At 38.5% G+C, this 27,960-nt stretch overlaps 1 protein-coding gene and 1 long non-coding RNA gene across 2 annotated transcripts; one reads left to right on the forward strand and one right to left on the reverse strand.

The window, feature by feature from the left end:
- Positions 1–27: 27 nt before the first annotated feature.
- LOC137078944 (uncharacterized) lies at positions 28–3,544 on the forward strand. Its single transcript, XR_010905376.1, has 4 exons — positions 28–293; positions 564–662; positions 933–979; positions 3,019–3,544. It is a non-coding gene; the product is annotated as an uncharacterized lncRNA (long non-coding RNA).
- Positions 3,545–3,780: 236 nt separating this feature from the next.
- Positions 3,781–26,621, reverse strand: epm2a (EPM2A glucan phosphatase, laforin). Its single transcript, XM_067446796.1, has 4 exons — positions 26,319–26,621; positions 18,936–19,110; positions 4,658–4,902; positions 3,781–4,265 (listed from the first exon to the last, which is right to left on the reverse strand). Exons 1-4 carry the CDS (start codon positions 26,566–26,568, stop codon positions 3,982–3,984), a joined length of 954 nt encoding a protein of 317 aa, XP_067302897.1. The 5' UTR covers positions 26,569–26,621; the 3' UTR covers positions 3,781–3,981.
- Between the last annotated feature and the right edge of the window lie 1,339 nt (positions 26,622–27,960).

A 27,960-nucleotide genomic window follows, 5' to 3' on the forward strand; every position in this document is an offset into this window, starting at 1 on the left:
CTTTTTAACTCTAATGGTTTAAGTTACAGATATTTATTTAATCTAGTATTTTACATCTATGGCCAATTAAATAACTAAAAGCTGATAAAATAAATAAATAAACAATAGTATATACATTAATCTACCTCATATTAAGCCTACAGTCTTACATTAAGCTCTTTTAAAGTCATTACATTTAGTCATGTCAAAGTATCATCCCAGTGAGTTTCCGAGGTAACAAAAACCGCACCATTTTCCCTCCTTCAGTCCAGTCACAGCAGGACGGCTCGCGCTACAGTCAAGAAAAACAAAAGGTAAGCGTTTCAAACTTATTTATTCATATTTCGCTCATGTTTGAACGTTTTCAGTGTTATTTTCGTACCTCTTTTATGTTTATCCGAAGATTAACCAGCTCAGTAATGTTGTGTGTAAAGTTAGCCAGCACACAATCTAACATTAGGAGCAAATGCGCTATTGCACCAGTGTTATCAACGGTAATGTACACGTTTGGAGTTAATTATGCTGTTTTACACTGCAGTTTGTCAGCGGGGAATTAAAAAATATATGTTTGTGCTTTCTCACAGTCGGACAGATAAACGCTGGCTTTTGAGACAGTTGGCCATCTTTCCATGTCTCTCGTCTCGTGCCACAGTGACGTTAACTAACTTACGTTAAAGCAAAAGGTAACGTTAATGCAAACTCACGCATTCCTTATATTACAACCGTTTTAAATGTATTGTTAATCGAATTCGAGTTTCCTCTATCATATGTGATGCTAGTTAATTTGACTAAAGCAGCTGAAGCTCCGGGGTGAACAAAGTGACTTGAGGAGCATTTTAGATCCTGTTTTGCTAACGTTAGATAAAATTTTAAACTGTTATTTGTTTCTCATGACGTTTTCTCATTTGAAACTCACACTAACACATTGTTGCCATGCTTTTAAATCTTTTCAGAGCAAAGACGAAGGTGCAATGGCAGCAACGTGGCTACAATTCTATGAGTAAGTAAGTTAGAATTAACATTGAACAAATCAATGGAATTTTGTAACGTAACTGTGCAAAATGCAAATGATAACGTTATGAACAGTTACATAATGTTCATACAAATATAAGTTTGTTCTTCAATTTAAATTTTTGAATGAATTGCTATTTTTGCAAACGTAATTATGACCATAAATGTCTTTTAGCACAACTTGTAAGTCTTCTGAAGCAATATGATTTTTTTAAAAGGCTTAAAGTCCAAAGTCCAGTCTGTCTATCATTCAAAGTCATGTTGTATTGCTTCAGGAGAATACTGGTCAAGTCTTGAAAGTTGTTGTTATAGTCGGCTTTCCTAATATAAACAGAAACATTTCGTGTGTTATATTTTCACTGGCAGTTATCCTGAAGTTGCCTTGGGTTTGTAAAGGTGTAAGGTAATTGGCAATGCTAGATTTGCAGTGGTTGAAAGAAGTGTTGTCATGAATCATAAAAAAACTACGATCCTGGCAGGTCTGTTACTATTTAAAAGGAAGAGTCAGAAGATGTTTTCAAGACACAAGGTAGGACACATGTCAAAACTACATTACATTTATTTAGCAACATGTTAACCTTTCAGCTGCCACCAGCATAAATGCATGGTGTGGTTACAGTGACTGATAGTTGATCATTCAAGTTGTCTTAAATGTATAGTCCACTTGCCAATACAAATTCAGTCATGATTCATAAATTACCAACCCTCATATTGTTCCAAACACATAAGAATTTTATTAATCTGTCCATTGAAAATCTAGTCTTCAAAACGTTTAATTTAGGCTTTCATTAGCATATACATTGAGCACAGCAAAAGCTTATTTGACACATAATAAACCAATCTCAGCTCAAGCTTAAAGGAATCGTTCACCCTGATTTACTCCCCCCCTCAAGTCCTCCTTGGTGTAAATGACATTCTTCTTTCAGACGAATACAATCAGAGTTATATTAATACGTGCCCTGGCTCGTCCAAGCTTTATAATGGCAGTGAATGGCAGCCCAAAATTTGTAGCCCAAAAAAGTGCATCCATCCATTTTAAAAGTGCTCCACACGGCTCCGGGGGAATAATAAAGGCCTTCTGAATTAAATCGATGGGTTTGTGTAAGAAAAATATCCTCTCGTGATTCAAAACGCTTGTGCAATGCCCGACATCATCGTCACATCATTTATGTTTTTTACGCTGCGTCCGCCGTCAACGCCGTGGCTGTTATGCTTTTTTACGCTATATCCGACGTCATCGTTGCGCCGGAAACTAGTTATTTTCTTATTTTATAACGAGTTAAATATGGATATTTTTCTTATATAAACCCATCGATTCACTTTGGAAGTACTTTATTAACCCTCCAGAGTCATGTGGATTACTTTTATAATGAATAGATGCACTTTTTTGGCTTCAAATTTTGGACAGCCATTTACTGCCATTATAATGCTTGGATTAACCAGGACATTTATTAATACCGCTCTGATTATATTAATCTGAAAGAAGAACGTAATTTACACCAAGGATGTCATGCCATTATCCATTTAAAATTTGTTAATCAAATCTGTCTTGTTTCACTTTGTCTACACCGGATGTGAGCAGCGCGACATGACAAAAGAGCCCCTTATAGTCCGTTATGTTGTCTACACTGGATGCGGCGTGATGTGAGCGACAAATCTTTGACAGTAAACTGTTGCCTCTTTCTATTTATGACATACTGACATGAAAAACAAATGTTTTGCAATGTGTGCATTATCGCTTGAATTCAATTCAATTCAATTCGTCATTCAATTCAAGGTCTAGAACATTCGGCTGATACACCCCTGAAAATGTTTTTCCCCCAATTAAACCTTGCTGACAAACAACTTAACATCTTTACAAAATTGAACTACAGGGTTTTAAATAAGCACACGCCCAATTAAATCAACAATAATCCGTTCCTTATAACAACGTTTTTTTTATTTATGAAAATTGAAATATGGTGTCTGCCCTGACAAGGGTTATTTTTATATGTGGTGACATACAAACTTTTTTTCCAATGCATATAGAAAAAGGAGCTTGACCAGGTGCAGAAGCCAACAGTCACCATCCTTACTGTCGAGGAGGAAGAGGGAACGTTACCTTTAAACCCACTGGATGCTTTGATTGTCTTTAAAGATGAGGTGGTGATGTCTGCCAAGTCTTCGGTCAGTGCAATACACTTAGAGTACATTAAAGATCATACAGTGCTTTTGCTTTTTGAGGAAACGTACCTTTTTACATAATTTTTTTTATTTTATATGTTTGGTTATTTAAATGTTATGACTTTTTTAAACATGTTTGTGCTGTTTTATTTGGTGAAAAAGTCTAATATTTTTTGTCTAGTTATATTTGTGAACATATGGCATACTGTATTTATGATGTAAATGTTATATTTCAATAAATTACTTAAAAATACCCTCCTGTTCTGTCTTCATTTTGTACCAATGTTAGCTTGTGCTTAGTCTTATGTAACTTAATCACTTTGAGTTTGATGAACTTAAACCATTTGCCGCAATCTGTTTCCTAAAACCATTTAAGTAACCATGTAGTTGTTAAGACTTAGTTAGATTTGTTACCTGAATTCAAACTGAATTAATAAAATTAACTTAAAATCTTTAAGTTCAGTTTACTCTTAATAATTGATCAACACAACACTAAAATATAAGTTTTAACACTTAAACAACACTAAAATATGAGTTAATTTAACTCAATGTATATGAGTTTTCAGTACTCATACTTAATGGTTTTAAAACTTAATTGGTTTGAAGCAATCGGTTTCCTCAAATGGTTTGAGTTATCGTAACTTGTTGGGTTTTACAGTGTACATGATCGGGCCCCTAGACCTTACGCAGTTGTTTGCGTCTTTTGCAATGGTTTCTACGGCAGTAAAAGTGGAAACCAAGGGTAACTTGGATATGACCTTTGATTTTTTTTTTTGCTTTGACATTATGGCACACAGGTGTCCTCCCATCCAGTAGAGGGCACTGTTTTCAGGTCTCTGGGTTGCAGACAAATGGACAGAGTTGCCCAAACTTCATGAGAAAGTCATTTTCTGCTTTTACCAGTGCTTCCTCGTCAATAAAGACTGCCGCCCTTCTGGAAGTGAGGTAGTATTGGACTTTTCTGAGTCTCCAGCCTAATACATACATCAGGAGTCCACACACTGCCGCAGTAGAACGGCCCACTCCTGCGTTACAGTGAACATACACTGTATGACCGTTCTTCAGCAGTCCATAGAGCAGGAACACCGCCTGGGGCAGCATCTGTGTACGACCTGAAGAGGGCAAAAAGAAGCAATAGAAGCTCTAGATTCTTTAGATTCTTGCATTAGTAATCAAGTGTACAACTCAGGTACAGCATATCCTCTGTGTGCTAACTACACAAAGGAAAAACTACCAAATTGGTTTCTCACAGCAGAAGATTCCATGACAGTGACACTGTCAGAAAAAAAGGTACATTGCTGTCACTGGAGCGATACCCTAAGGTCCAAGACCGAAAAGTTTTCCAAAACCTTTTCACTTTTGCACCTTAGGGTACCGCCCCAGTGACAGTGACTTTACCTTTTTTCAACCATACAAGGGAACTGCTTATGCAGTGAAATGGCTCGTGTATCTAGTGAAACTTGTTTTTTCAAGGGTATATTGGCAAACCACACACACAACTGACCTTCTGTGCTCATGTCTGGGGTGGGGATCCAGATATAAGAAAGGCCACAGTCTTTGTACAGGCGCTCCATTGTCTCTGGGGTCATGGGTTGACTGAGGTCACGCCGGCAGCCATGTGAGTTGTTTATAATGTCCCATTGTGTCTGAAAGTTCATCACTGCTGTAACCCCCAGTTCTTGTTTGAGCTTTAGGGTTACATGTTCGACCCGCCGAGGGCAGCTGCCTAACCAGACACGCGGCAGCACCCTGAAGAGAAGAGAGAGAGGACACTTAGCTGTGTGCATGAGGGTGCGTGTGTGTGTCTAACAACTATGGAAATATTTCTGTGTGTAACCAGTGATGGACCATCAGAGGAAAAGGACATTTAAAATATACCAACATAAGAGATCAAATTAACAACATATTTAAAGTAAATGAACACAAATTAAATGTGCAGAACTAAAATAAGTAATATCTTTATACTTTTTTGCATCGTAGACAGATCATGAGCAGCCAAAGACACAATCCTTAAACCTGCTGTAATCTTTTATTGGTTTGATCAATATTTAACATACATCTACTTCTCTGGAAAATTCTCTGTTGGACCCCTGCTGTAACATACGATCACCCTGCTGCTTAATAGATATATTATGAGATCCCAGAGCAACGAGTGCAGACAGATGTGACAGGTTGATAGGAAAGATCATAAAACATACTGTATGAAAAAGTGTTCCTTTAACAGTTGCATTGACAATGTTACTACTCAGCGATTCATTTTCCAGTCATCTCATATCAACATAATATAGACTTCACCTGACTTGGGGGGATCGACTGAAAAACACTCAGTCGGAAGGAAGGGAGGAAGGAAGGAAGGAAGGAAGGAAGGAAGGAAGGAAAAGGAAATTACAATAATAAAAGGAAATTACCAGAAAGGAAAAGAGAGGGAAGGAAATGTTATTCAATGTAAGGAAAGGAAAGGAAAGGAAAGGAAAGGAAAGGAAAGGAAAGGAAAGGAAAGAAAAGGAAAGGAAAGGAAAGGAAAAGGTGGAATGAGAAGAAAGGAAAGTACATGACCAGAAAGAATAGGAAAGGAAAGGAAAGGAAAGGAAAGGAAAGGAAAGGAAAGGAAAGGAAAGGAAAGGAAAGGAAAGGAAAGGAAAGGAAAGAGAAAATGACAAGAAAGGAAATTAAATTACAATAAAGAAAAGGGAATTACCAGAAAGGACAATAAAGGAAATGAGAGGGAAAGAAATGCTTTTCAAGGAAAGGAAAGGAAGAAAAGATAATAGGAATGAAGAAAAAAAGAAAAGAAAATTAAAGGAAAAGGGGGAATGAAAATAAAGGAAAGGACATGGCCAGAAAGGAAAGGACAAAAAAAATGAAAGGAAATTACCAGAAAGGACAAGGAAAAGGAAATTAGAGGGAAGGGAATAAAATTCAAGGACATCATTATGATCACAGGTGCATATTATCAATTAATAAAGACTTGTCTTCACATGCATAGTTCCCTGCACAAAACTATGTTATGACCTCAAAACACTTTTCCCATAGTGCACCATTTGTAAACTAAAACACTGACATTTTTATCACATAACCTGCTCCTTATGGCTTTTGTGATGCAGCAGCGGCTCACCTGGTACAGAACTGCAGTGAGGAGCCCTCGGGTATGGCTCCAATGAAACACAAGTGATAACACAGCTCTAAGACTTGTAGAAGCAAGCCAAAATGCATGGTGGCATCAGCAAATGTGTTTTTTTTTTTTTTTTTAATCTCAAATTGCTTTTGTTAACACTATAGTGGTTAAGTTTGGGGTAGGGTTTAGTATAGGTGGTGCGTTATTATCAAAAGTGATTGAAAATTAACCTTTTAGCGCTACTCACCAGACATATCACTCCCAAACTGCCGCGATACATGCCACAGCCTGCATGATAAAACATTGCCAGATTGACGTTCATCTGTTTTGTATATAACTGAACACGCTTTTAATGCCACTCACGGAACATGTCATTTAGAAGTGTAGCGAAACCTGCAGGATGCAACGTAATATGGTAGTTTGACTTTTCTGTTGCAGGACAGAAAGGGTAAAAAAGGAAAGGAAAAGAAGGGTGAAAAAGAAAAGAATGGAAAGGAAAGGAAAAGAAGTTAAATAGACGCAGTCTTCTCCAAAGAGTCTTTCGTTTTTTCATATTTATAAAACAGATACGCTGTATAATCTTTTTCCGAAAACCACCGAGCTCATGCAGATGTGAAGGGGTCAGGGCTAAAGAGCACATGCACATACATTCTTGGCATTATCCATGGATAACTTCCGATTCACTATACGTTCGTGTTGTTGACATGCTATGCACTTACATAGCATGTCAACAAAACAGACATGTGATGCAGTTTCACTCACCGGTTTCTACTTGTGACAGGGAACAGACAAACACACTTGCAGAACTTCACTGCTGCTCTGGAAAAACAAACTGCATCCACTGTTTCCTTAATGCTGGGTTATGAAGCTGAAGAAGGTCATCTTTCTCTCACAACCAGAAACACACTTCTTTAGTGACATTGATGATTTTGTGGTCTAAAAACTAAATGACAGCGCTGCCGACAGCTCCCGTAACCCGAACGAAGCTCGTTAATGGGTGTGCTCTCGCTGGTTGAGATGGTTGATCATCTGGGAGAAGTATCCTGTGGCGAGGTGGATGAGCGAGGGACGTGGGAGGATCGAGCGAGACCGCTGCGTGATTGAGAATGAGCGCCACCTGCCACCTGTCTTCTCATGAGGGAGGCATATAAGAACAAGCAACACCAGTGAAGCACGAGAGAGGACCAGGCCTGGAATTTACGTTTTGTTTGTTTTATTATGTGTGTGCATGGCAGTCAGTGAGGGGCTGTCCGCGTTACTTTTTAAGTTTGTTTATTTATTTGATTAAAGTCCTTGTGAACGTTTGCTGGTTCCCACCTCATTCTTCCCACATCTAAGAACTTCATTACATGTCCATATAAGTGATTCCACCTATTATGACCTCACACAGGCCCATACTCAGAAAACAATCTGAAACGCATTCAAATCCAGAAGGAGTTTATTTGGCTGAGAATGCTCCCATCATATGTCCAAATAATTTGTTTAAAATGTTGGCCATGTTTAGCATGAGAAATAATGGCCGTTTCACACCGCAAGCGTGAACAGTGCATGAGCTGCCCGTCAGTAACTACACCGTCACTGCAGCTGCAGACGCTTAAATGGGTAAATCTTCTACAGATATTTTTTTATTTTTTGTTTTCTTTAATGACATACTCCAGTTATTGTTAAAACACACCACACGTGCTTCTTGTGTGCATTTTAAGCACTTTTTGTGTGAAATCATATTTATTTTGTCCATTAAAAGTGTGCTTTCACTTTAATTGAGTGTCAGCAGTGCAGCAAAAATAGGCTCGCTGCCGAAACCCCTGCTTCACTGCTGCTCACGCGATGCTCACACGCGGTTGCAGCTCCCAGTGTGAATGCACTCTTTGATTAACATGGGCACCGGAAAAAATGCTCACGCTTGCGGTGTGAAACGGCCGTTAAAGTCAAAGTCTGACTTAATTTTAAGTCAGAATGCATAAAATGAAGCCCAGTTTTCCACCAAAAATACCTTTTTAGGAACCTTTTTCCCCACAGGCCTGCTACTTTCTGTGTTTCCACTACGTTCTGTACTGTGAAGATTATGCAAATTCGTCCGGTGATAAGGACTACTCATCCCAGTCAGTGACGGACAGTAATCATTTTTGCACGACACTAGCCTCATTTACATGCACACCTTTATGCCAATGATAGATTTAGTGGACTGTTTATATGAGACGTTATCTAAACCGATCTGGTGTTTACATGTGCTGACTGTCAATCGCAATCATTTTGTGACATGCAGTTCTTCTGCCGCATCAAAAATGTCAACGCTGTTTTCTTCACCAGCTGGAATGTGTTCACGGATGCCATAGCAACTCTTAACGGCCACCAGGACTAATACGGTATTATATAAGCTATTTATTTGTTGTAAATTGTAATAATAATCTCAGAAAAAATAATTATTATTCTGCCAGGCACAGTTAAAGTAAAAACTGCCTGGGACAATATACGCTGTCAAGATGAGAGGGTGTAGCCAGGCTATGTCTGTGTCATTATTCCAACATTATCTTCATAACGAAATAAAAAGTTTACCCCTCAGAAAAATGAACTTTCCTCTCTTGTCAACATTATAGCCTGGTGTGAGGATGCACACTCAAAAGTAATCGGGTCAGGTCATTTACATGGTGAAATGAATAACGAGTATGGAAGAGATATAAACTGTGCAGCTTTTGCTGGTTATGTATTGGTTTACTAAAGAGGTAATTAACAAAATGGCATTCTGAAAGCTTGTAAAGCTAGATTTAAAATGACAATGTATGTTATTATCAGATATTATGGACATTGACCGTGAGATGGCTGAGACAAACGCGCACGATCAGAAAGAGAGCAAGACTGATATTTACTCGCAACCTCGCACAAGACTTTTGAAAATGCCGAAAATGCTGTTGAAATAAAAGTCTGCCTGAGCTTAACCCAATAAGCATGTTCAGCACCCAAGTCCCACCCTCGAAAGTTCCTGAACTTTGAAAACGTACTACCTCACGAGCAGGGCCATTAGGAGGGGTAAATATTTACCCGGAACTTCATTTGGTTCCTGTGGTCGAAACACACTGAGTACCCCCTAGACCCCCCCCCCCCCCCCTTAATATGAGAACAGAGAAGGAAAAGAGAGGAGACCAGCTCATTTTCATTTCACATTTTCAGCGTCTCTACCTCCATCGTTTCTCATCAAACGATGAGACAGTTGTGTCAGCAGGGTCTCCCGCTCTGTGTATGTGAGAGCTCAGGACTCAAATAATGGAAATGCTAATGAGTTTAGTGGTGAGGAGACAGACTGACAGCCAGGGGAATGAAGGTTAGCGACATCAGGTGAGAGCTGTATTTTTACCTCAGGAACCCACATGCCTCTTTTAAGTTGAGACATAAATTAAATGATTGAAGAGAAAGTGATCTGCAGGTTAATGGTCTGAAGCGTTGAGTATGATGTAACCTGTGTCCAAAACCTTCTCTGGGGTAGGACGCTTGGTTTGAAGGCAATGACATTCACATATTTGACCTGTGTCACTAAGTGTCCATATGCTTTTTTGGTGCCACTTTACACAGTGAGAGATGTGTGCAATGTACTCCTTTTGTCGGTGTGCGTGTATTAAGCACTGCAGTAGTGGTGGGCACATAGTGCATTTTATATAAGCAGAGGTGACAAGAACAGGTCGTGTTTAATTAGTGGTCGAAGACCTAACAAGGTCTACTTAATTCTGGAGACAAAAGGTCCTTGTATTGTTCCCTGGGTCTTTGATCATTCAGCCACCAGAGTTTATTTTACTCCTGATACATTTTTGTTGTGATTTACACCCATTGGACACATTTAGATTTTGTGTCCAACAGGCAGCACTGGAGAACAACTATAGTCGCTGTATTTGCTAAAGTTTATGAAGTTTATGGCATCAAATCTTTCAAATATGTTTAAGAGTTTTGATTGAGGATGTTTCAAAAACACAAAGACAGCTTTAACCTTACTGTGATGTTACAGTTTTTGTTGAACTGTTCAGAATGTTATTTATGACATCAAAATTCCACTTTGTGTCTAATTTATAATTTCTTGAAGAATTTTATGATGATCACAAGTCACTCTTGAAAAATCAGTCAGACTGGATAATACAAAATATAATAATAATAATAATCAACATCATACTGATGATACTTTGAAAGTCAGTGAAGGTCTACAAAGGACAAAAAGTATACAGCTTTTTTGTATACAATATACAAACAAGTATACAGCTCCAACAAATATACAGCTTCTGTGCAATTTCAAATAATGGGAGAAAAATTGTCAGTGAATAAAGACTTACATTTTGATCTTTTGCTCAGTCAAGCTGTCAAGAGGCTTCAGAAGAAACGTTTGGGCACTCTGCTAAACTTCTTTTTTTGTGAGAAATCCATAGAGGTTTGGGGAAGGTAAGGGTGAACAAATGATTTTTTGGGGGTGAATTATTTCTTTTAAGAAGTGCTGACACTCCTCATCTGATTAAAGCCTCTGTATGGTTTCCACTATTTTGTCCATTTTTACTTTCTTTAGTGGAGATGACGGTGCATTCTGTCATAGGGAGACATAGCCTCTCTGCCCTCTTGGAGATACACCAGCATCTTTGACACTGTAAATCTGCCATTACTCTAATGGATTCCCCTATGCCAGACTCAATGACCCAGTTTTACTTATGTTCGCCTCCACTTTGCCTGTAGAGCAGGGTCAGAGGTCAAACGAAACAAGCACTTAGAGCTCACTGCCAAGTGATTCAGAGTAATTGAGATAATTACAGAGTGTTGTTGAAACCACACACACAATTAAAGGAGATATCCTAATCAAATGCTTGTCACTGTTCTGTTAGTTTGGACTTTTTGTGATTCGCCAGTTATTGTTTGTTTGATCAATTGGTATTGTTTGTATCAATCATTTGTTGTCATGGACACTCATTTATGAGCACTTTGTTTTTCATTGGTTTCTGTAGAGGTCGCCAGTCTTCTGTCCTCCCTACATCCATACCATCCAGTTATCACTGTCTCCCACCAGTCCCTCTGCCAGTGGCGTGGCACCATCTCGGGCCTGCCTGGTTCCTGTGCTGCTTCCACCCTCGACCTCAGCGTGGACCATCGGCCATTCTCACGTCAGCTCCACCTGGGTCAGACATCGCTTCACCTGTTGCACAGACTTGCAGATGGTCCGCTGCTCTCTGGCCCTCCACCCCTTTGGCTTGATCTTCCTAATACTCAGCCTTCACCCTTGGTTGCTCCAGCTCCCCCTTTGGCCTCCGGATCTGCACTACGATCTTGGGGGGGTCATTACTGCGGCTCTGTCACGGCCGCCTAGATCTTTACCATCTCTTCACTATCTCAGCTCTTTGGCTGCACGGTGGGCTCCGTCCATCCTTGCCTTCTGTCTCCCAGCTCACCCTCTGGCCTTCAGATTTACAATCTTAAGAAAATTATCTTAAAGGGATATTTCACCGAAAAATGAAAAATACTCCATATTTACCCCATATTTACCCACGAGACAACCTAGGTGTATATGACTTTCTTCTTTCACACAAACACAGGCAGCCCAAAATTTGAAGCTCAAAAAAGAAATGTGATACAAATATCTACATTTAAAACTTTATAAAGTAAAATATCTAGCTTCTGGCAGACCACCTTCTGTATTCAGCGTATGAAAAAAATAACTACGTAACTGGTGTAACTGTATTATTAACAAACTAACTATTACATTGGACATAGCGTAAGCATTTTGAACTGAGAGACGTTCACTTTCTGCATAAGTTGAATACTGAGTTTTAAATATGTATATTTTTCTTACACAAGCCCATCGATTTCTTATACCCCCACGGATCCGTGTGGAGCACTTTTATATTGGATGGATGCACTTTTTTAAGCTTCACATTTTGGGCTCCCATTCACTGCCATTATAAAGCTTGGAAGAGCCAGGATATTTTTTTTTAAATATAATTGATAGCATTCATCTGAAAGAAGAATACCATATACAGATAGGATGACTTGAGGGTGAGTAAATCATAAGCTAATTTTCATTTTTGGGTGAACTATCCCTTTAAGACAGTGAAAAATAGTACTTTGACTAAATCAACATTATGGTTACTCAAACAAAAGGATTGTTATTGGCAAATAAAGATTGTACAGTTACAATAACTACAGGGAGTGCAGAATTATTAGGCAAATGAGTATTTTAACCACATCATCCTCGTTATGCATATTGTCTTACTCCAAGCTGTATAGGCTGGAAAGCCTACTACCAATTAAGCATATTAGGTGATGTGCATCTCTGTAATGAGAAGGGGTGTGGTCTAATGACATCAACACCCTATATCAGGTGTGCATAATTATTAGGCAACTTCCTTTCCTTTGGCAAAATGGGTCAAAAGAAGGACTTGACAGGCTCAGAAAAGTCAAAAATAGTGAGATATATTGCAGAGGGATGCAGCAGTCTTAAAATAGCCAAGCTTCTGAAGCGTGATCATCGAACAATCAAGCGTTTCATTCAAAATAGTCAACAGGGTCGCAAGAAGCGTGTGGAAAAACCAAGGCGCAAAATAACTGCCCGTGAACTGAGAAAAGTCAAGCGTGCAGCTGCCAAGATGCCACTTGCCACCAGTTTGGCCATATATCAGAGCTGCAACATCACTGGAGTGCCCAAAAGCACAAGGTGTGCAATACTCAGAGACATGGCCAAGGTAAGAAAGGCAGAAAGTCGATCACCACTGAAAAAGACACGCAAGCTGAAACGTCAAGACTGGGCCAAGAAATATCTCAAGACTGATTTTTCTAAGGTTTTATGGACTGATGTAATGAGAGTGAGTCTTGATGGGCCAGATGGATGGGCCCGTGGCTGGATTGGTAAAGGGCAGAGAGCTCCAGTCCGACTCAGACGCCAGCAAGGTGGAGGTGGAGTACTGGTTTGGGCTGGTATCATCAAAGATGAGCTTGTGGGGCCTTTTCGGGTTGAGGATGGAGTCAAGCTCAACTCCCAGTCCTACTGCCAGTTTCTGGAAGACACCTTCTTCAAGCAGTGGTACAGGAAGAAGTCTGCATCCTTCAAGAAAAACATGATTTTCATGCAGGACAATGCTCCATCACACGCGTCCAAGTACTCCACAGCGTGGCTGGCAAGAAAGGGTATAAAAGAAGAAAATCTAATGATATGGCCTCCTTGTTCACCTGATCTGAACCCCATTGAGAACCTGTGGTCCATCATCAAATGTGCGATTTACAAGGAGGGAAAACAGTACACCTCTCTGAACAGTGTCTGGGAGGCTGTGGTTGCTGCTGCACGCAATGTTGATGGTGAACAGATCAAAACACTGACAGAATCCATGGATGGCAGGCTTTTGAGTGTCCTTGCAAAGAAAGGTGGCTATATTGGTCACTGATTTGTTTTTGTTTGGTTTTTGAATGTCAGAAATGTATATTTGTGAATGTTGAGATGTTATATTGGTTTCACTGGTAAAAATAAATAATTGAAATGGTTATAAATTAGTTTTTTGTTAAGTTGCCTAATAATTATGCACAGTAATAGTCACCTGCACACACAGATATCCCCCTAAAATAGCTAAAACTAAAAACTAAAACTTCCAAAAATATTCAGCTTGGATATTAATGAGTTTTTTGTGTTCATTGAGAACATGGTTGTTGTTCAATAATAAAATTAATCCTCAAAAATACAACTTGCCTAATAATTCTGCACTCCCTGTATTTATAGTGTGAGGTAAACATTATTTTTTTTGTAATTATATCACTGTTTGCGGTTTTGCAGTATTTTAAATGTGTTTAATCATTTTTATTTTAATACTTTAATAATGATCATTTTATAATTTCTAAATTATTACATTATTTACAAACCAGTAATTTAGGAGTTGTCATGGGTTAATAAGATAATTTAATGATTCATAAACTTTTTAAATGTTAATCGTAAAGCTTTACAAATAAGATTTAAAGGCTCAGTTATCTTCTAAACAGAAAAAGGAAACAAACACAACACAGAGTGATACAGAACACAGCAATATTTATTTCAAGATTTGAAAAGTGAAACATGTACAACTGTAAAGTATAAGATATTCTAAAACAAATGGCAGACAGACTTACACTCACCTAAAGGATTATACAGGTTTTAAAGGATTATAGGATATGGTGTTTGACCTCCTTTGTCCTTCAGAACTGCCTTAATTCTATGTGGCATTGATTCAACAAGGTGCTGAAAGCATTCTTTAGAAATGTTGGCCCATATTTATAGGATAGCATCTTGCAGTTGATGGAGATCAATCAATCAATCAACTTTACTTATATAGCGCTTTTACAATCACGATTGTGTCAAAGCAGCTTCACAGTGTCAAACAGGATAATATTGCAACAAAATTAGATTTGGCTGTACAGTCGTACTGGAGAAAACAGTGATGTTATCAGCTTATTTTAATTTATCATATAGCGACAAGATTTGTGGGATGCACATCCAGGGTACGAAGCTCCCATTCCACCACATCCCAAAGATGCTCTATTGGGTTGAGATCTGGTGACTGTGGGGGCCATTTTAGTACAGTGAACTCATTGTCATGTTCAAGAAACCAATTTGAAATGATTCAAGCTTTGTGACATGATGCATTATCCTGCTGGAAGTAGCCATCAGAGAATGGTTACATGGTGGTCATAAAGGGATGGACATGGTCAGAAACAATGCTCAGGTAGGCTGTGGCATTTAAACGATGCCCAATTGGCACAAATGGGCCTGAAGTGTGCCAAGAAAACATCCCCCACACCATTACACCACCACCACCAGCCTGCACAGTGGTAACAAGGCATGATGGATCCATGCTCTCATTCTGTTTACGCCAAATTCTGACTCTATCATCGTGTCTCAACAGAAATCGAGACATTTTTCCAGTCTTCAACTGTCCAATTTTGGTGAGCTCATGCAAATTGTAGCCTCTTTTTCCTATTTGTAGTGGAGATGAGTGGTACCCGGTGGGGTCTTCTGCGGTTGTAGCCCATCCGCCTCAAGGTTGTGTGTGTTGTGGCTTCACAAATGCTTTGCTGCATTACCTCGGTTGTAACGAGTGGTTATTTCAGTCAAAGTTGGTCTTCTATCAGCTGGAATCAGTCAGCCCATTCTCGTCTGACCTCTAGCATCAACAAGGCATTTTCGCCCACAGGACTGCTGCATACTGGATATTTTTTCCTTTTTACACCATTCTTTGTAAACACTAGAAATGATTGTGCGTGAAAATCCCAGTAACTGAGCAGATTGTGAAATACTCAGAACGGCCCGTCTGGCACCAACAACCATTCCACACTCAAAATTGCTTAAATCACCTTTCTTTCCCATTCTGACATTCAGTTTGGAGTTCAAGAGATCGTCTTGTCCAGGACCACAGCCCTAAATGCATTGAAGCAACTGCCATGTGATTGGTTGGTTAGATAAACCTTTGGTTTGATTAGATTGGTTGATTGCATTAATGAGAAATTGAACAGGTGTTCCTAATAATCCTTTAGGTGAGTGTATAATAAACATCATTTGGCTGCATAATCATGTTTACAACTATATATGTCATTATTATGCCTAGATCACACATAATTCATGCAATTTTTATAACTAATGCTCAACTGAGTGTTTCTTGTTTCCTACCAGTATGATCATCTCATCATAACTCAGATGATGACATGAATGAAATCTGTGTAAAATGTATTGAATTCTTATTATAGAAACCATGTCTAATGTGTACTTTGCTAGAGTGGGAAAGTGTGACTCAGATAACATATAATTTATGGTGAGAGGAGGAGAAACGGCCACCTCTGAACCAAAGATGATACCTAATTGGTTAGAACCTATCAAAGAGGCTGGACAGATCCCTCTGGTTAAAAGCATCAGATGAATGGACAGAGTCAGATCAAGATCAGAGAAAACAGATTAACATCTTCATTCAAGCCATCTATCTATCTTTCTCTAACTTACTTTTCTTTATTTTACTTAGTTTCTTTTCTTTTCCGTTGAGAGACTTGTGTTTTGCCACAAGTTTAGTCAACTACTCTACAGCCTTTGCTTGCTTTTAAACTACAGCCACGAGAAAAACTCTGTCTCCATTCACCTGCTAGTACACCAACGTGAGTGGCCTCCCATGAATCTCATTCCAGACGCAACGAAACCACCAACCATCCAACCAACAAATTCAGCAAAGCACGCAACTAAAGGAATCCCCAAAGGAATGCAAGGAACACAAACGCAAGTAGCCCTCTAGAATCTAAGCTGAAGAGGTGCATTGATACAAAATTTATTAACCTCTCCTAAGAAAGAGGTTGAATTAATAATTGATGGTTCGTTCTGGTCAGGTTTTATGCATTGCTAGAAACTAGGGAGTTTTATAATTTCATCTTGAATCTCATTCTTCGAGGCATGGTCTCCACTAGACCACTGAAGGAGTGTTGTTGTAACTGGCACCAAGATCTTAGCAGCAGAAATTTTAAGTTCTGTATGTTGCAAGTTGGGGCCTCCATGGATCGTATTTGTTTGTCCAGTACATACCTTGTTTGGAGTAGTAGGTGGTACGTGTCAAAGTAACATCTACATGGATGGCAGGACCCAAGGTTTCCCAGCAGAACGTTGCCCAAAGCATCACACTGCCTCCACCGGCCTACCTTCTTCCCATAGTGCATCCTGGTGCCATGTGTTCCCCAGGTAAGCGACACACATGCACCCGCCATCCACAAGATTTAACTTTTTTTTAAAGCAATTTGAGCTACAGTACCTTGGCTGCTTGACTGGACCACATGGGCCAGCCTTTAATGCATTAACCCTTAAAGACAGAAACAGCCGCCCGTGGCTAAAAATAAGTATCGTTCTTAAAGGTTTAATAACATTTAAACCATTAATCCAATCTGTATGCTGTATAAACTGCACCATAAAGAGGAGAATCTCCACTTTTTATAGGTATAACATTTCTTGCGATTGATCATTCAATTTAACCTGAATCTTAATCGGGTAGGATGGATAGTCAATTTTATAACAAATAGGACACAGTGTGTGCGTGTCATTGGTTATATATTCTCCATGTTAAGTTCCTCCACAGGTTTTCCTCAAGGGTGCGTACTTTCGTCCCTGCTTTTTATTTTATATACCAATGATTGTAGTATTACACTAGATAAGAGATATATATTGAAGTTTGCGGATGATACTGTTATTTTGAGCCTTTTAGCAAATGAGGAGACATCGCATGGTTCTGTGGTGGAGGATTTCGTTTCTTGGTGTACTGAGGCCTAAATTTAAATATAGCTAAGACCAAGGATATGATTATAGACTTTGGAAAGTCTGTTATTTCTGTCTCTCCTACTGTAATTAATGGTAGAACTCTTGAACTGGTGGATGAGTATAGATACTTGGGTACAGTGATTGATAATAAATTAATCTATAACACCAACACTGATGCCATTTGTAAAAAGGTCCAACAACGCTTGTTTTTCCTAAGGAAAATGAATTCTTTTAAGGTATGTAAAGTGTTAATGACACTGTTTTATCAGAGTTTTATTGAATCTGTTATTTCTTATTGTATGGTTTGACTGTATTACTTTGTCTAGTAGGAATAGATTGATGAGGTTAATCAAGACTGCATCTAGGATTATTGGATTTACACAGATATCAGTTCAAGACAATTTTAAAGAGCGCATTGTTAAAAAAGCCTATGTGATAATTAATTCCTCTTCCCATCCATTACATGGAGAGTTTGGGGTACTTCCATCAGGTCGTAGGTATAGAGCAATAGGGGGGAGAATGAAGAGATTTAAACACTCATTCATACCGGCTGCTATTTCTATGTTAAATCAATTGTAATTGTAATGATGTGTGTGATTGTATAAATGATGTGTGTGGCACCTGTGCAAATTAAATGTCCTGAACGGCTGAATAAAACTGAACTGAACTGAATTCAGATGCTCCGTAGTCAGCATGGATGCATCAACAAAATATGCAGCATTGATTTGTCAAAGAAACACACGTGGGTTGGTCCCCTAAGCCAAACAGAAATTATTTTTTTTATCATTAGTTATAATAAATGGCTATAACTTGCTGAGGGATTGTTACATGTAGACAAAATTTCACCTGAAAATCATAGTTCATAGTTCATCTGAGTTCATAGTAAAAAGCACCACATTTTTTGCTGCCGTTTAACTTGAAATTATATTGATTTAATCCATTCTCAGAATAAATAAATGTAAAATTGGGACATCAAATGAGCTAGATGGAAACTTCAGGTTCTCCTGTTTAAAATTATATATAGCACTTGATGCTAACTACTAGAAATTAGCACCAAATTAACACTGGACAAGTCATTTGCTCGGGCCATAAAATAAGTGATTCCTTCAAAATTCCCTATAAATGAATTAATAATTCCTTTTGAGCTTAATTGACCCGTTTCCCTACATATCTTACATTACTGTACAATTTATTTGATCTGAAATGTCGTGATTCATCGCTTATAACGCTTTATAAAATCTTTTTTTTAAATAAAAATGAATGGAAAAAATACTTTTAGAACCTATGCCAGTGAAAAAGAGTGTGGAAATGAATGCGCTCTATTGGAAATGACTGGATTTTGTTTGAGGGCAAGAATGTAAATGTGACCGCACCTTAAAACACAATGGGAAATTCATTCACACATACTGAGAAAAGTGGATGGCCTGCTGTCCCGCTATGCTGAAGTAGAAGTTGGTGGTGTGTTTCATCTCATCTGTGTGGCCCGTCTCCTCGATCCAGTGACCAATCGGGTGGCAGTATACCCCGTCCACCATGTTACTGTCATCATACACACACTGCCGGTCATGATGTGGCCCATTGCCTAGCAACAGAGTCATACACAACACTACTCAATTACATTTGCACATTAAAGGTCAAAGAAAAACTTGGATAAAGGAGATGACGAAAAAGAAAATCTTGTAAAAGTTTTTAGATGTCCTAAGTTCTTACCATATTAACAAAGAAATAATTCAAAAACGAAAGTATTCACAACTATCACATAAATATAATTTGAAATATTTTCCATGTTATAAAAAAAAAAAAAAAAAAAAATATATATATATATATATATATATATATATATATTTAATATTAGTCAAATATTAAAATATTTTTTCAAAGAGACATTCTTCAGTATGATCTCAGGATGGTTAGTTATCACCTTGACATTTTAACTGTAAGCCCAACAAATACTAAAAAATTCAAAACATGTTTATGATAAAAATCAATCATTCAGTTGTTCAGTTCCATTATTAATGGGATTTTAATGTGTTTTAAGGGACATACATGCATGTATGAATTAATAAATGAATAATTGACCCAAACAAAATTAGTTCTTTTACTTAATCCTTTCCACTTGCACTAATGTCAAGTGCATTAAACGCCCTCGTTTCACCTTAATTATACTGCAGTGGGGATATAAATACATTTTTTAACAGTGGAAACAACACATTTGTTTTTAATTCTACATATAAAGTTTCAAGGCAACTTGAAAAAGTTTTTAAAATTTACATTATCGTCCCTTTTGTGCTTTTTGTGAAAACCTTTCATTTCTGAGGGGGAAGGTCAAAAGCCCATTAAATTACCGAGTGTTGTTCAGACTCTGGAGGTCACCTGTTCCTGAACCTCTGAGAGTTCACATTTAAAAGTCATTAAATCAGATACTTCCTGTAAGGGCTGTAATTCTGCATAATTTTGATGGTCAAGTCATAAGCTTGATTCATAATATAATAAACATTCAAATGAGTCCTTGCCTTGATTGAACACGAGCGCAGCCTCAGTCCTACATGTAATGCACTTGTAATGAGGGAGAGCATGTGGGTTTCTGAACTCGTATTCATCCCAAACTCACATTCATCCTGAAAGTACGTGTGGGTTTGTTATTTGCCTTCATTTATCATCCCACCCCACTGCTGTCACCCTTTCAACTGCTGGGCTGATGAGAGCCTCGCAGCTGCAGCCCACACAGCAAACATGCTCTTCTCGCTGACTCATATAGCATGAACAAAACCTATTTAATTATCATTCTCGTGGTTACGGTCTCAGCTTAAGCCTAAAACTTATATTGCACACTGTAAGCATATACAGAATGCAGATAGTGGTGTTTAAATTGGTTTGGAGGCCTAAAGCAACATTGCCCTACAAAGCCAAAATGCAACAAGTATCAACCCTGAAATGGCAAAATGACTAAAATCTCATTTATTAAATGGATTGTTCCAACTTCATATTCTGCTCAATGGATTAGTATTAAAATTATACACTCTTAAAAATTCTGGGTTAAAAACAACCCAAGATGGGTTGAAAATGGACAAACACAGAAATTGGGTTGTTTGAATGGGTCCATTCACTGGGTTCAAACAACCCAATTTCTGGGTTTGTCTATTTTCAACCCAACTTGGGTTGTTTTTAACCCAGCATTTTTTAGAGTGTAATATACACAGATCAGGCATAGCATTATGACTAATATTTTGTTGGTCCCCCTTTTGCTGCCAAAGGTTTCCCAGCAGAACATTGCCCAAAACATCACACTGCCTCTGCCAACTTGGCTTCTTCCCATAGTGACATGTATTCTCCTGGAAAGTGACACACATGCGCCCGGCCATCCACGTGATGTAAAAGAAAACGTGATTCACCAGACCAGGCCACCTTCTTCCATTGCTCCTTTGTCAAGTTCTAATGCTTATTAGCCCACTGTTGGCGTTTTCAGCGATGGACAGGGGTCAGCATGAGCACCCTGACTGGTCTGTGGCTATGCAGCCCTGACACCTCAGCACCAGCATTAGCTTCTTGAGCATTTTGAGCTACAGCAGCTCGTCTGTTTCAGTCGACCACATGGACCAGCCTTCGCTCCCCACGTGCATCAATGAGCCTTGGCCGCCCACTGTTGCCGGTTCAACACTGTTCCTTTTTTGGAGCACTTTTAATAGATACTGACCACTGCAGACCGGGAACAGCCCACAAGAGCTGCAGTTTTGGAGATGCTCTGACCCAGTCGTCTAGCCATCACAGTATGGCCCATGTCAAACGTACACAAATCCTAAAGCTTGCCCATTTTTTTCTGCTTCTAACACATCACGTGGAGGACAAAATGTTCACTTGCTGCCTAATATATCCCACCCACTAACAGGTGCCGTGATGAAGAGATTATCAGTGTTATTCACTTCACCTGTCAGTGGTCATAATGTTATGCCTACGTGCAGAGGAATGCAAAAATGCAAGACGCAGTGCAGTGGAATGGGGAAAAAACTGTTTTGGCAATTTAATGTTTTAGAAAACCATATCAAGTGTGAAATTCAGCATATCTCGATTACATCTGTCTCGATTCCCGTTTTGTGTTCAAGGATTTTTGTTCTTAAGTGTTTTTTTCCATCCCTATTGTTCCCAGTAAGTGCTCACTTCCAGTATTTAGTTGGTTAGCATAATTTCCTTTGTTTGTTTTCATAGCGATTCATTGCTCTCACCTCTTCCTGGTTAGTTTCTTGTTATCTTTTATATTCATACTAGTGGTTGAACGACGAAACATATTTTTTAAAGTTGACATTTATGTGATGAAAGTCGAATCGCCGTTGGCTAGTCGTTGATGATGTCATTAATAGGCCTGAACCTATAGCTGAGACTCGATGGCAAATGAGCACTGCCCATTGCTATTGCTCCTACATCACAGTGTATTTGTATCAGCTTTTGTCTTTGGGTCGTTATATTTCTTGTTCTAAAGCAGATACAGATATAGCACAGTAAAGATTACATTTATATTAATGTTTTAGCGAGAAAGCGATTGCGTGTGAATTAATTCTACCTGGCAGTGTCTCTCTGCTAATAGTGAAAATGTGGGAATTACTTACTAAGAAATATATGCTAGAACGTCTGTTTCTAAGCTATTTTAGTGATAAATCACAGAACAGTGTTGACAAATTTCTGAGCTCCTGAATGATTCTGTGTGTTGCGATCTGCGCGTGATGTATGAGTCTCTGTCTGGTGTGTGCGTTTCAATACAGCAGCACATTTGTTTAGAACAGCGATTAACTTGTGTGTACAATAAGCTGTTTAAAACATGCATTCGATCAATTTTGAGCATCCAGATGGTAAAATCAAACATATCTTGAGAGCACTCCATTTATTTCTCATTCATACTTGGAAACAGAGCATAAAAGTGCACTTCAAATATTTCTTATTCTGCACCCTTCAGTGTCAGTTGTGGATGTTACGCATCTGGCGTTTTTAGTTCTGTTTAGCCTGCCTTGCCCCATGTCTAGATTTACTCTGGATTTACCTACATCTCCCTTTGCCTGGATTTACTCATTATGTTTGTTATGGAACGTTTTTGTTGCAATTGGAACCTACTCTTTGTCTTTCTGAAGCATCCTATGTCACACTACTAAAGACACAAGCGCAACAGTCAAACACATCTGTCTAGCCCGATTATATAGAAAACAATGGAAAAGCATGCACTCACATAAACCGCAAAGAGCATTTTTTTAAGTGTGAACTTTCAACTTGAGCAGTGTTTTTAGAGCATTGACATGTACGAGACACTGCAAAAGACACAAGACGCTGGTGTGACGATTAAACATGTCTGTCTAGTGCATGTTTATATAGAAAACAATGGAAAAGCAGCACAGAGTAATGTGCACTCTGTGTGAACAAACCCTTATTGTGTTTAGGTAACACTTTAGAATACTGTCACATCATTGAAGGGTTAGTTCACCCAAAAATGAAAATTATTTCATTAACTACTCACACTCATGACACCCGTAAGACCTTTGTTCATCTTCGGAACACAAATGAAGATATTTTTGTTGAAAGCTGATGGCTGAGAAAGGCCTCCATTGGCATTCAGTACATTCCCACTCACAAGACCCATAAAGGCACTAAAGATATCTTTACAAAGTCCATCTCACTACAGTGGCTGTACAATCATTTATAATGCGACGAAAATAGTTATTGTGCGCACAAAAATCTAAATAACGACTTTATCCACTAAGTTATTGACATGAACTGAATATGACGCATATCCACCGTTCAATACATGACCCGGAAGAGGAGGAGCGCCGCTATCGCGTGAGTTCCAGATGAGTTCACGTCCGAGACCTACACAGAAGACAATATCTTGGCGGAAAAAGTCATTATTTAGATTTTTTTGTGTGCACAAAAACTATTATCAACGCTTCATAAAATTATTGTCCAGTCACTGTAGTGAGATGGACTTTGTGACAAAGTCTTTAGTGCCTTAATGGGTCTTGCGAGTGGGTCAGGGGAAATGTACTGAATGCCCATGGAGGCCGTTCTGAAGCCTTTCTCAGCCATTAGCTTTCAACTAAAATATCTTCATTTGTGTTCCGAAGATGAACGAAGGTCTTACGGGTGTCCAACGACATGAGGGTGAGTAATTAATGAAATAATTTTTATTTTTGGGTGAACTAACCCTTTAATGAATAACTACACAGGAACAAATGAGGAATGCAATAATACTCTAGTAGTTATCTGGGAGGTACTGAATAACTAATCGTGAACTACTACATTCAACTGAGTGCTATTAATTAATAATTTATTAATCAGTGTTTCTTGTTAGTTAGAATAGTAGTTACTATAATGTTAAACAGTATTCTAAAGTCTTACCGTGTGTTTTATATTATTGCTATGATGCATGAAAGTGAGCTATTCCTTTGCAATGTAACAATGTACACATATTCATGCATGACACTACTTTCAACACCGCAGCAGCCAGTCCTTTCTGAACTAAAAGTGGTTCACTCTCTATCATATTACATTTGCTCTTACACTTCACATCTAGGTCAAATACAGAAGAAAAAAAGTGCTGAACGAGAACCTACTGAAGTGAATAGGCCAATATGTCCTACAAACCAAGTCTGTCCCTGTCTGGACGCTGCCAATATATACACCCCACTGATCAGAGTACTTTTATCTCAACTGGAGGACTATCAATTCATGGCTGCTTACCTGAGGCACACTCAGAGCCAATTCACCTGCTATGGTGTGAAATCAGCAAGCACCATTTCAATAAGCAAAACACATTCCCACAAACAATCAAAATCTTGGCTGTTTTTATACGAAACCTGTGTGAATAGACAAGATACCAGCAAACAATGGCTCAATCAAAACCTCAGTCAACAGACGGCGAGAGCACTGGAGCAGATCGTCGATTTGTCATGCATAGGCGTATTCATTCAAATGAGAAACATGACAGGATGAAACTGCCACTGAGTCATGTAAGGACGACAGCTTGGGTTCTCTGACAAAGCAGGTCATGGTTCCTTCATTCTTCATCACTTTGAAACATTTTCTGCTTGGCTCCCAAAGTAAAGTTTGGTCTTATGGCAGTGAAATACTTCAACAAGCGTCACACTGTGCACAAACAAGCAAAAAAACTGTGAATAGAGACAGTGAATATACACATATATTCTGGACAACATTTCTATGTTATCAGATTCATTCCCAATCACTTCAACCCCCGAAAATTAAAACTACAGAATGATATACAAGCTTGTTTTCACCATGGAATAAAAAATTAAAAGGTAATTGTGACTTTTCGTAATTGCAAGTTTATTTCACATAATTCTGACATTATAACTCACAATTGTACGGAGCTCCTTAAAGAACATGGTGAAGATAATTATTTGGCAATGATTATACGTGCTCTCGCGAATGTGTTACGTTTCCCCGAGAAAGTTTGCGTTCTCTCGCAAAATGTTTGCGTCACCCCCCAAAAATATAAAACCTTTTTTGTTCCCTTACAAAATGTTTGCGTCGCCCCGCAGAGAAACTGCATCCATAAAAAAAATGTTGTGTTCCCCAAAGAAACGTTGCATTCTCTTGCAAAATGTTTTGTATCTCCCCGAGAAACTTTACGTTCACTTGCCAAATGTTTTGTTTCTCCCAAGAAACTTAACATTCGCTTGCTAAATGTTTTGTGTCACCTTAAGAAACTTTAGCTTTAATTTCTACATTTCCATAACTGTTTATTTCACACCAACATAATTAATTGTTCTGCATCTGCGAGAGTGTGGGCGGGCTTTTAATATCGCAGCTGTACTTCCTGCTCTCTACTGCGCAACTCTGGTCCCGAAATAAGGCGAAATCGCTACTGCGCAGACTCGGTCCCAAGATGTCAGGCCCCTGTCATGACAAATCCTGTCCCCCTGTGAAATCGTGTCCGCTGGTAGCGGTTTTAAATGCCTGATCAAAAGTTGTTATACATGGTTCTGGACAATCAATTGTTTAAAAATAACTAAATAATAAACTAATAAACTATGAATTCATTGCCATACTAAGTACACACGCAAAACATTTATTTGAAATATGTAATTGATTGCTATAATGGGAGCAAAAACATGTTCTGAATTATATACTTATATAAGCACTTATAGCTTCAGTTATATTCTACTAATGTATGAAACATATACTTTGTAACACATTAAAGACTATTTTAACACAATTTAAACAGCAAAAATCAAAACGCGATTGTGTAAGAATTATAATCAGGCTCTGAACAGATTACCTATTCCTTGCGGACACGATTTCACAGGGGGACAGGATTTGTCATGACACTGCCTGAAAGCTTCTGGTAAGCGGAAACGGACGATGTCAAGCCGTCCATATTTTTTTTTTTCGGTCTATGGTTGGAGACCCTGCCTTAGAGGGTCCATACAATTCTGACTTTATATCACGTTGTGAGAAAAAAAAGTCAGAATAAGAATAAGATATTCCCTGGCATACATAAAATATCTGAATTTCATCAAACTTTTTGTCCATATAAAAATCAGAATTTGCACCAAACTGCATATTTTTACTCAGGTGGACCTCTGAATAAAAGGCATGCTTTTCCCTCCAAATATTTCTTAAAATCCTGAAGTTTGATACAAAACATAAAACAAATTACTTTTTAAAGACTATTGACTGTCTGTCAATGCAAGTCAGACTGGAACATCAGCACCATCCAGTGAGCCAAATGGTTTATTACACTGTGGATAGAGCGTTTATTTTTTTAAAGACTTCCCTATTTTCCTCACATACCTTCCCAAATGAAGTTCCCATCGACACGCTTTATAAACTTAAACCAGAGCGTATCTGTGTACGGTTCGGACAGATGTACTTCTCCGATCCACAGACACGGTTCAAGGGTGGACAGAACCGAGCGGCTCGGATTCATCTTAACAGCTCGGTTCGGATCCCAGTGTCCCATTTCCGGGCGAGAACCCAATAAAAACACCTCGACACCTGAACACTCTGGTGTCAAAATTACACCAAACCTAAACACAACCATGTCCTATAAATACATACATGTACTGGGACTGATCATTATGTGCCTTCGGTCAATGACAGTAAATGGCTGGCTAAAAATAGATCTAGTTTTCTTGACATAAGCGATACAGCGACCGAGAGGGGACATCTCTCTCTCTCTCTCTCTCTCTCTCTCTCTCTCTCTCTCTCTCTCTCTCTCTCTCTCTCTCTCTCTCTCTCTCTCCATTCCTTATTATTAGCTATTTTCGAGAAATATGTACACAACAATCATATTTTCTGACAATGATACAAAAATAAAAATAAAAAAAACATCCAGGTGTATCAATAAATTATACATTTGGATTATCGTAACAACAGTAAATATGTATAGGTCCTGAACAGTGCTGTAAAGTACACACACACAAAAAAAGTTTTTTTAATATATTTATTTAATTAGGAATATGTAAAATTCTATCAGATTGAATTAAATAATCCTTACATATTATCAATTATTCAATTAAAATTATTCTATTAATTGAAACGCTTCATTCACACACACACACACACACACACACACACACACACACACACACACACACACACACACACACACACACACACACACACACACACACACACACACACACACACACACACACACACACACACACACACACACACACACACACACACACACACACACACACTCAACTTTTATTTCTAAACCACTTTCAAAACCATTAGAATGGGCCAAAGTGCTGTCCATGAGTATCAAACAACATCAAAAATTACGCCAGTTACAATAACACAAAAAAATAAAAATACAAAACCAAGGTATCACACATGACACTATATATATATATATATATATATATATATATATATATATATATACTCACCTAATGGATTATTAGGCACACCATACTAATACTGTTTGAACCTTTTCGCCTTCAGAACTGCCTTAATTTTACATAGCATTGATTCAACAAGGTGCTGAAAGCATTCTTTAGAAATGTTGGCCCATATTGATATGACAGCATCTTGCAGTTGATGGAGATTTGTGGGATGCACATCCAGGGCATGAATCTCCCATTCCACCACATCCCAAAGATGCTCTATTGGGTTGAGATCTGGTGACTGTGGGGGCCATTTTAGTACAGTGAACTCATTGTCATGTTCATAAAACAAATTTGAAATGATTTGAGCTTTGTGACATGGTGCATTATCCTGCTGGAAGTAGCCATCAGAGGATGGGTACATGGTGGTAATAAAGGGATGGACATGGTCAGAAACAATGCTCAGGTAGGCCGTGGCATTTAAACGATGCCCAATTGGCACTAAGGGGCCTAAAGTGTGCCAAGAAAATATTCCCCACACCATTACACCACCACCAGAAGCCTGCACAGTGGTAACAAGGCATGATGGATCCATGTTC

The sequence above is a fragment of the Pseudorasbora parva genome, chromosome 6, assembly GCF_024679245.1.
Source record: "Pseudorasbora parva isolate DD20220531a chromosome 6, ASM2467924v1, whole genome shotgun sequence".
NCBI classification, from domain to species: Eukaryota; Metazoa; Chordata; class Actinopteri; order Cypriniformes; family Gobionidae; genus Pseudorasbora; species Pseudorasbora parva.